This window comes from Rhinatrema bivittatum, chromosome 4, assembly GCF_901001135.1.
Source record: "Rhinatrema bivittatum chromosome 4, aRhiBiv1.1, whole genome shotgun sequence".
Taxonomy (NCBI): domain Eukaryota; kingdom Metazoa; phylum Chordata; class Amphibia; order Gymnophiona; family Rhinatrematidae; genus Rhinatrema; species Rhinatrema bivittatum.
In genome coordinates, this window is record NC_042618.1 from 56129840 (window position 1) to 56140649 (window position 10810).

Consider the following 10810-nt stretch of genomic DNA (forward strand, 5'->3'; position numbering starts at 1 on the left):
TTGCCAACTGATAACAGAACCCACACAGGAGGTGATAATGGACCTGGTGCTTACCAATGGAGACTGTTTCTGATGTTTACTGGGCAATCTGCTGGGATCTTGTTGTTCAATATTAGAGTGCAAGAGATGAAGTTTCATTCAAAGGCGAGGGTCCTAGACTTCAGGAAAACTATCTTTCAGGCCGAATCAGTACAGTGCGCTCCAATGGAGCACATTGTTAGCCGGCATTTGGACGCACGTTTTCCTTTACCCCTTATTCAGTAAAGGGCGGAAAACGCATATCCAACCCACCGAACCTAATAGCGCCCTCAACATGCAAATGCATGTTGATGGCCCTAATAGGTATTCGGACGCGATTCAGAAAGTAAAATGTGCAGCCAAGCTGCACATTTTACTTTCAGAAATTAGCGCCTATCCAAAGGTAGGCAGATGTGACTCGGTTATTTTCGCTTTCGAATAATAGAAGGACTAGAGGGCATTCCATGAAGTTAGCAAGTAGCACATTTAAGACTAATCAGAGAAAATTCTTTTTCACTCAACGCACAATAAAGCTCTGGAATTTGTTGCCAGAAGATGTGGTTAGTGCAGTTAGTGTAGCTGGGTTCAAAAAAAGGTTTGGATAAGTTCTTGGAGGAGAAGTCCATTAATGGCTATTAATCAATTTTACTTAGGGAATAGCCACTGCTATTAATTGCATCAGTACACCAACTTACACATACAAGGGAATCCTTGTTTGGTGGTAATTTTGTACGGTGGTTTTTCGGCAAGGGTAACCGATTTGCAGTTATCCTTTCCTTGACCTCCGTCTATTATTCTTTTATTAAGTTTCAAAATATTTCTGAAGACGCTCTTTTTAGTGTGTTTTTTCAATGAATTTTTCTTAAAATCCCTTCTCCCCTGCTGCTTTTCCGACCCACTATAATTTTTATTTCATACTTATCAAGGTCGTCGCCTTTATTGGTGTCTCATGGGTACGGAGCTGCATGTCCGACACGGGCCATGTTTCGGCACTATGTGCCTGCTTCAGGGACTATGGGAGAGTGTGCTGTGTCCTGAACGGGGTTCACAGCATACAGTAGACTTTTGGAAATTTCTTCTGTCTTACGTGCAAACACAGAAGGCGTCGCACGTAAGACAGAAGAAATTTCCAAAAGTCTACTGTATGCTGTGAACCCCGTTCAGGACACAGCACACTCTCCCATAGTCCCTGAAGCAGGCACATAGTGCTGAAACATGGCCCGTGTCGGACATGCAGCTCCGTACCCATGAGACACCAATAAAGGCGACGACCTTGATAAGTATGAAATAAAAATTATAGTGGGTCGGAAAAGCAGCAGGGGAGAAGGGATTTTAAGAAAAATTCATTGAAAAAACACACTAAAAAGAGCGTCTTCAGAAATATTTTGAAACTTAATAAAAGAATAATAGACGGAGGTCAAGGAAAGGATAACTGCAAATCGGTTACCCTTGCCGAAAAACCACCGTACAAAATTACCACCAAACAAGGATTCCCTTGTATGTGTAAGTTGGTGTATTGCTAAAAAGGGAAAGAGGTTGGTTGGTGACTAATTAATTGCATCAGTAGCATGGGTTCTTCTTAGTGTTTGGATAATTGCCAGGTTCTTGTGGCCTGGTTTTGGCCTCTGTTGGAAACAGGATGCTGGGCTTGATGGACCCTTGGTCTGACCCAGCATGGCAATTTCTTATGTTCTTAATTTCTTCGGGCACCGGGAAAGTGCACAGAAAAGCAGTAAAAACTGCTTTTCTGTGCACCCTCCGACTTAATATCATGGTGATATTAAGTCAGAGGTCCCAAAGAGTAAAAAAATTTGAAGAAAAAAAAAAAAAATTTTGAAGTCGGCTGGCGGCTGTCAGGTCGAAAACCGGACGCTCAATTTTGCCGGCGTCTGGTTTCCGAGCCGTGGCTGTCAGCGGACTCGAGAACCGATGCCGGCAAAATTGAGCGTCAGCTGTCAAACCCGCTGACAGCCGCCGCTCCTGTCAAAAAGGAGGCGCTAGGGACGCGCTAGTGTCCCTAGTGCCTCCTTTTGCCCGCTTCTACCGCTGGGCCTCATTTGAATACTGTATCGCGCGCACAGGAGAGTGGGCGTTCACCCGCTATCCCGCGGACTTTACTGAATCGGCCTGTTTGTTAGAACAGGAGGGTGCCTCATCAATAGCTGGATAGGAAAATCTAGGAGAAGCAGAAGAGCAGTGGTCAAAACTAAAAGGAGATATCATAAGGGCAACAAACCTTTCTGTTAGGAGTGTAAATATAGGAGAGAGGAAAAAGTAGGCGCTATAGTTTTCTAAAGAAGAAGCTGAAAAGTTAAGGGAAAAAAAGGTTAGCATTTATAAACTACAAGAGATCACAGAAAGAGGAAGACAGGCGACAATATCTGGAAAATCCAAGAGAAGCTGGGAAAGCAGTCAGGAATGCAAAAATGCAAATGGAAGATAAAACAGCGAACATGGTAAAAGCAGGGAGGTGAGAATTTTTTCAGATATGTTAGTAACAGGAGGAAGTGCAAAAGTGGCATTGGAAGACTCAGAGGTGAAGGGACGGAATATGTAAAGGTTGACAAGGAAAAGGCAAAATTGCTCAACAAATATTTCTGTGGGAGGCCCACCTAGTAACTCGAGGTGAGGTTTAGGTATTAGTATAGGGGGTTAGGGGCCACTTTGACATTCAATGTGAGACGTACGAACAGAACAGTGCTCTCTTGTGAACATTTGATGACCCTTGGAGTGAGGAAACTCACCCAAAGATGAGATTTGTGCAATGTTCTCTCAACCTAGCTTGATGGGCTCTCTACCTGGGTAACATCAAGCTAGGTTGAGAGAACATTGCACAAATCTCATCTTTGGGTGAGTTTCCTCACTCCAAGGGTCATCAAATGTTCACAAGAGAGCACTGTTCTGTTCATACATCTCACACCGAATGTCAAAGTGGCCACTAACAAGGGCAAACAAAATAGTTTGGGGTCTGTATCGGAAGGCCTATGAAGAGAGGCTGAAGGATCTGAATATTATATGCTGGAAGAGAGGAAAAGCAGGGGAGATACGATACAGACCTTCGATACCTAAAAAGTTTTAATGACTGATGAACTTCAAACCTTTTCCACTGGAAAGAAAACAACAGAACTAGGGATCCCAAAATGAAACTCCAGGGGGATGACTCAGAATCAATGTCAGGAAATATTTCTTCACAGAGAAGGTGGTGGATGCTGGGAATGCCCTTCTGGAGGAGGTGGTGAAGATGAAAACAGTCAAAGAATTCAAAAGAGCATGGGATAAACACTCTGGATCTCTAAAGGCTAGAGGACAAAAATGAAGAAAAGCATGCAGGGGAATAACATGGATGTGCATTCTTTTAAAACAAACGTGCAAAACGCAACAAATAAGGCTAATTAGTTTCATTCGGGGACCGCGAATGCAACAAACCTTATTCGTTCATTTTGTTTCTTTAAAAATACATTAAGCCTATGCCCTAGGTGAAGTCCTGGCTTCGGCCTAGACAGAGGCGGTGGTGGCACACTAGGGCCTAGGCCAAAGCCGGGACTCCAGCGTGACACTAGCAGATGCCATCATTTGGCATTGAAGAGCTGAAAAGAACAGAAGAAGAGCGCCAAGGCCCAGGTATTGGAACCCAGCCTTCAGGTCCCAGCCTCCAGGTTGGGTTGCGGCATCAGGCCTGGGTCTGGGCCAAGGTACCAGTACCGGGACCCGGCCTCCAGGTCAGGTTATGGTGTCGGGCCTGAGCTCGGACCAATGCCCCAGCACCAGGACCCAGCCTCTAGGTCAGATCACAGCGTTGGGCCTGTGCTTGGGCTCAGACCTAGGCCGAAGCCTCAGCCTACGCAAGTCCGAGGTTTCAGTTTAGGCTTTGCCGGTGGATTCCCACCAGACGGGGTAAGTGGGGCTGGGGGAGGGGGGGATCCTGGCCCTGGCATTTTTCTGGAAGGGAGGGAGGCCTAGTTTTTGTTTTTTGGCAGTTTTGGGGGTGGGTATTTTTTTTCTTTTGCTCAATTTGTTTTTTTTCACACGAATCAAACTAATCAAGCAATCCACAAATCGAAATTCGTGGGGAAAACGAACAAAAAATGAAAACAAATTTTTCTTCCCTGCACATCCATAAGAATATAAGAAATTGCCATGCTGGGTCAGACCAATGGTCCATCAAGCCCAGCATCCTGTTTCCAACAGAAGCCAAACCAGGCCACAAGAACCTGGCAATCACCCAAACACTAAGAAGATCCCATGCTACTGATGCAATTAATAGCAGTGGCTATTCCCTAAGGAAACTTGATTAATAGTCGTTAATGGACTTCTCCTCCAAGAACTTATCCAAACCTTTTTTGAACCCAGCTACACTAACTGCACTAACCACATCCTCTGGCAACAAATTCCAGAGCTTTATTGTGCATTGAGTGAAAAAGAATTTTCTCCAATTAGTCTTAAATGTGCTACTTACTAACTTCGTGGAATGCCCCCTAGTCCTTCTATTATTCGAAAGTATAAATAACCGAGTCACATCTACAACCCCCGTAGGTCCCTAATAAGCAAAGCATGTTCAAGCAGCATTGTCTGAATTTTCAAGAAAAATGTTGCTAGCTACAATTTTATGGGTTATCATAAGGCTTGGGGGATAACGGCACAAAGCAGATTTTCCAAAGCCTATGCGTGCCGGGCCTATTTTAGAAAGGCCTGGTGACACGCATAAAGCCCCAGGACGTGTGTATGTCCCGATTTCGGAGCGGCCTCAGAGGGAACGTCCTAACCCCCTAACCCAACCTCCCTTCCCCTAACCCTCCCGCCTCCTAGCCCTATCCTAAACCTCCCCCCCCCCCGACCTTTATTTTACCTGTTGTCCCTGCCTCCTGGCAGGCACAAGTTGCGCGCGCCGGCAGCCTGCCGGCACGTGATCCTCCAACACTGCAGCAAATGGCCGCTGTGCCGGAGGCCTCTTGCCCCGCCCCCGGACTGCCCTTCCCCGCCCCCTCCCCTTTTTCGAAGCCCTGGGACATACACACGTCCTGGGGCTTTACACGTGTCGCCGGGCCTTTCTAAAATAGGCCCGGCGCGCGTAGGCTTTTGAAAATCTGCCCCTGTGGTTCTGGGCCACATACGTTTACTTTTGCTATGGATGGCATGTAAGTAGAAAACCCCAAAAAATATAGGCAAGGCAGCGGGATTTTAAGGATCGGGACTAACATAGGGAAAGATAGGGCTATTAAATTAGGGGGATTTGCAAGTCCTATCCCTAAACTGGGCGAACTGGGAACGAACTAGGAATGAACTGGGAAAATGGTGAATGGCGTCAGCGGGCATCCCTTGTAAAATTTCCCCGCGTATGCGGAAGCAGCAGCATTTGCCCGCATATGCACACATCCATTTAAAATTGTGTACACATATACACGCATCCGGGCTATTTTATAACATGCGTACATATACAAGTGTATGTTATAAACTGGACACGTCTCTGGGTGAGGGCCGATCAACGTGTGCACGTGTGCCCATGCACCTGTTTAAAAATATGTTTGTGACCGAGCTGTACATTCTAATCCTGACACTGCATCGTCCTGCAAGTGAATTAGAAATTGTACTGCTACATCATTGTTTCATTGTTAAAAGTAGCTACCCTGCAATTTTCTTGACTCCTTGGGGGCAGCCATATTTGGAAAGGTGCCATCAAATGCCTCCTATAAAATGGGATTTGATTGGCTCACACAGTGTTATTTATTCTATAAAACAGACCAGCTTTCCCAGCTTGGCTCCAGTTTTGCTCAAAAGCAATGAATGTCTTAGTTTGATGCCACTATTTTCTTCCCTCTGGAAATACCAGGATACACTCATTTATAACTCTTGAGCAAGGTTTTTCTGCCCTGGTGCAAAAGTTTAATAAATGTAACCTGTGATACGAATGAATCAGTTCTAGGACATGCGAGATTTATTTGTGAGGCCTTTTCCCCTGCTCCAGGGATGCTGAGGGGAAGCTGCAACATTTTAAAAATGATGATTTTAAGAATAAAATTTAAAACTTTTATTGTTTGCTATGCGCTTCAGGTTTTGGGGCTAGGGAAATACCTACAGTACCGGAATGTAATCCTCTTTGAAGTGCCAAAAAGAGGAATATAAATCAAGGATATAAAGAAATATTGCCCAGTGCACAGAGGAGACAGATCTCTGTTTAGAAAGAAGAAAGTCATGAGTCCTGATTCCAAGGATAAAAAAAGGCTAAGAAATATTGCCCAGTGCACAGAGGAGACAGATGTCTTTTGTTTAGAAAGAAGAACGTAATGAGAGTCCTGATTCCAAGGATAAAAAAAAGGCTATAAAATAGTGACTGGGCTTTTTCTGCCAATAGTAGCCATTTCCTTGTCCTTGATTTTGGAAAAAATCACCTGGCTGTGAAACAATGCCTGCAGTTTTTGGCAATGACTTCTAATAACATTTAACAACTCTTGTCCTCTAAAGCATGGTCTTATGATGCCTGTACATTATTCTACTACTTCTCAAAGAGTAAAAACACTGTGAAGGAACGCATGCATACAATAAATGTACAGGACCAAGCACCTCTATATTCTTTATCATACCATGCATTTCAGCCTGCCTCACGTAGAACATCAGCTAAGTTGAAAATAGAGCACTGTATATCCTAACAAATAAACAGAAAATAATATTCTTAAAGGTTATTTATTTTCTGCATATTTGGGGTTTGTTAGCAGGTGCTATGTCTGACTGCCCTCAATGACCCTTCTGGAACCTATCAGGAAACTCCTGTAAAGCATGCAGCTCCCTAATAGGCTCTTGGAGCTCTTCTGAGGAGAGATTATTATAAATCACTGTCATTATGATACTTATTATGACTTTTTTGGGGGCTTCATGTCCTGAATAACTGAAAGAGAATCTTTTAATTTAGGAGCTATTTTCTCCTGCTATTTTAGTTTTTTTCACACCTGCATTTCAGCCAAGTTGACTTTGTGTGTCAAGTTGACAGAAGTGGCAATTTAATGAGAGAAATTTTAGTTGCATTCTTCATCATAAAGTTGCAGTGCGTGAATAGCGAAGAAAGCTGGGAAACCATGAGCCCGCACACACACACACATACACACACCAGCTGACCTTGAGAAAGGTACTTAGGGCAAGTACTTAGTGTTTAAACTTATACTGCAAGCACAGTGAAAAAAACATATCTTGAAACCGTGTGATTAATTGTAGAAACTTGATGTGTATGCTAATAAGAAAAAGAACCTAGCAATATCCATATCATCTTTCATGAGAGGAAGGAGTAGGGAAGGGGAGCAGAATCTATGGAGGGTCCTGTACACTACCTCTTTTTTGTCTAACGATATTCATGTCTAAGGGCTAGATTTATAGAAAAAGACCATATCCAGGTCACAAGTACGTGGTAGGATCCCAAAAGTTAAATAGATTCCATGCTGCTTATTCCAGGGATAAACAGCATGTCCATCTTAATAATGATTTAAGGACTTTTCCTCCAGGAACTTGTCCGAACCTTTTTTAAACCCTGCTACACTACCAGCTTTCACCACGTCCGCTGGCAATGAATTCCAGAACTTAATTTTGTTGGGTCTTTTTTTTTTAAAGAGTAAACAGATTTGCATTCACATGTTCCATTCCACTCATTTTACATATCTCTATCATATCTCCCCCTCAGCTGTCTCTTCTCCAAGCTGGAAAACTCTAACCTCTTTAGCCTTTCTTCACAGGGGAATTGTTCCATCCCCTTTATCATTTTGGTTACCCTTCTCTGAACCTTTTCTAATTCTGCTATATCTTTTTTGAGATATAGTGACCAAAACTGCACAAAATACTCAAGATGTGGTCGCAAATGGAGCGAGACAGAGGCAATATTATACTCTGTTTTATTCTCCATTTCTTTCCTAATAATTCCTAGCATTCTATTTGCTTTCTTATCTGCTGCCATAGACCGAGCAAATGGTTTCAACATAATATCAACAACGACACCTAAATCCTTTTCCTGAGTGGTGACGCCTAATGTAGAACCTTGCATTGTTTTAGATTGCTCTGCCCTACTGCTTCCCTTTGCATATGTCCACAAGTGTCATCTGAGATTTGCATGCTCAGTCTCCCCATCTTGCAAGGTCCTATTGCAGTTTCTCATAATCCTCTTGTAAATTAAATTTTGAATAATTTTTGTGTCATTTCCAAGTCACTTATGAATGTTAAAAGCAGTGGTCCAAGAACAGATCCCTGGGGTATTCCACTATTCAACTTTCTCCACTGAGAAAACTGACCAGTTAGCCCTATTTTCTGTTTACTATCTTTATCCAGTTCCCAATCCACAATAGGACACTGCTTCCTATTTTATGTGTGGAAGGAATATTATTGTTTAGATAGGTAAATACTATTTTTCACATCCCTAAATGAGAGTGGGAATTCGGCAGCATGAAAGCCCCTTTTTTTTGTATTTTTTATGCAAATTTTCATGTATTTTATTATGTTTATTGATGATGCATTATGTTAAAGGTGGTTTACCACGTTTATATGTAAACTGCTTTGGGTTCCCATCGGGAAAGGATGGCTATAAGCCGAAATGAAATGAAAGGAGGACTCGTTAGTAAATCGGGCATAAATCCAACGAGGTAGAGAGACAAGGATAAAGCGCTACTCACCCATCCTTCAAAGGCGTCCGATGAGTCCATGCGCGCGAGCAGATCCTTAAAGAAGATGGTGCAGTTGGCCACGAAGTCGTCGTAGCCGATGGGGGTGTCGTGGAAGACGGCCAGCTCCACTTTGTTGCCGTCGGTGACATTGCAGCTGAACTCTTCGTTGTAGGTGGGCTTGTTGGTGCGGTGCTTGATGCTGGTCTGCCCGATGCGGCACTCGTCCACGTTGACCAGGATGTAAGGGTCCAGGAAGCCCGGTGCCCTTCTTCAGCACAGAGTGCCTCAGGGCCCAGCGGGTGGGCTGCAGACCCACCGCCTCCCCAATCTTCAGCTTTATGTAGCCGTTGAACCTCATCGTCCCGGCCATTAAAAGAAGAACAACAACAAAAAATTCTTGGCTTAAAAAGGGGAGGGTGTCAGATCGGAAGAAGCGATCCGCACCGGCGGGTGCCGGGAAGAGGAGGAGAGCAGAAAGTTTCGCTCACTCGGCACCTGCTGCCCTCCTCCCAGGCATTCCCCAGAGCTCCTACAACCGGGAGAGCAATCCCTCCCCCTTCCAAAACAACAACAAAAATAAAGTGTCAAAGATCTCACGACCTGCTGCTGCTTCTGACTTTCCCTACACTCAGTCTCCCATCCCTAAAGTTGCGAGGAGGCGCCCTCCTCCTGCCCCCCCCTCCGAAACTCGGCGCTCTCAGTACCGGATCGCACTGCCCCGGGCCACCCAGGGGAGCGGGCGCCGGGCGCCGACCATCCTCCTCCTCCTCCGAAGTCCGTCCCCCCCCCCCCCCCCCCCCGGCAGATCAGCAACGTGCGGCGGCGGCGCCGCAGGCGGCTCAGCCCGGCGATCTCTTTCCTGCCCGCCTCCCCGCGGCTCCTACTACAACCAGGAAACAGCAGCAGCAGCAGCAGCACTGGCTGTAGGAAGAAGAGGCGGCGGCGGCGGCGGCTGCTGCTGCCCAGATCTGAAAGCTTCAAAAAAAAAAAAAACAACACAAATGCAAGGAGGGGAAACGTCTTCACGGCAAAGCCTCCTCCTCCCCCTCCTCCTCTCTAAACTGCCGGAAAAGAAATCCTGCAGGTGGGGCACTTTCGGGGAAAGGGCTCTCTCGGAAACCTTCCGGTCGGACTTCCTCAGCCGCGCCAAGGCAAGAAAGAAAAGTAGAAGGAAGGTGAACAGGTGGGAGGTGGGAGGACAGGGAAGTGAGGAGGGGCGGAGCCTCTGCGGCTGCTGCTGGGATCAGGGGGCGATCTGCTTCTTGGCGCAACAGCGCGGTAAATAAATCATTGCGCTGCACTGGGGGGGGGGGAGAAAAAGTTATTGGGCCGTTTGTGGCTTTGTTGGGTTCGGCTTGTACAGTTCGTTGTCCGCACATCTAGTCTCATTGTGCGACTGTATCTGTCCTCCTTGGCGCAGGGCACTCGCTTGTAAAGCCGGAGGTGTGATGAGAAAATATTTCTGTTAAGGAGAGGCAGGAAGCGTTTCTTTCCAAGCATAACAGAAATCATTTCAAAGCAAATGCTGGGTAGCGCCCCGTCTAAACCCTTCCCTGTGCGTTACTGCCTTTATGCGCGCCCGGGGCGGGGGGATGTGTGAACTTTAAATCAAGCAGGCTAATTAATGAGCGTAAAACGCCCTTCTTTTGTTTCCAAAGTCCTGGGACCAGTGCCGACAGACTTTTGAAGCTGGGTTCATGGAGGAAATTCTCTCCGAAGCAATGTATTTAGAGCACACAACTACGGTTAATAGGTGGAAGTGCAGTAATTGGCATTTTATATTCAGACTTCCGTCAGTTGTGTCTCAGTCTTGTCAATGACATTTTTTGCGAAATTAGAGGGCCTTGTACACATTATATCCCTGGCAGCGGTACAATCTCTCCATTCTCCCACTAATTATTATGGCGCCCACCCTCATTTCACCAGAACATAACTGACATAACAAAAACTGTAATGCACAAAAAAAACCCCAACCAACCAACCCAGGGCAGCAGTTTTATTTTCAATTGCAACCTGTGAGCAGCTGAGCCTGCTTTTTCAGCCCAGTAGCATAGCCAGAAATAAATTTTTGGCTGGGCCCAAGGTTAACATGGGTGGGCACTAAAGGTGCTGGTGGTCTTTATTCGTTGCCCCGCAGGAGGGAGGCGATGCACCGATGA

General features: G+C 45.5%; 1 protein-coding gene across 1 annotated transcript in view; it reads right to left on the bottom strand.

Moving 5' to 3' along the window:
- The window catches only part of PRKCH (protein kinase C eta), a 246047-nt gene extending 236627 nt beyond the window's left edge, over positions 1-9420 (bottom strand). The window contains 2 exon segments of the mRNA XM_029598155.1: positions 8661-8903; positions 8905-9420. Coding sequence (XP_029454015.1) covers positions 8661-8903; positions 8905-9021 — 360 coding nt within the window. The 5' untranslated portion in view covers positions 9022-9420.
- Positions 9421-10810: the final 1390 nt, after the last annotated feature.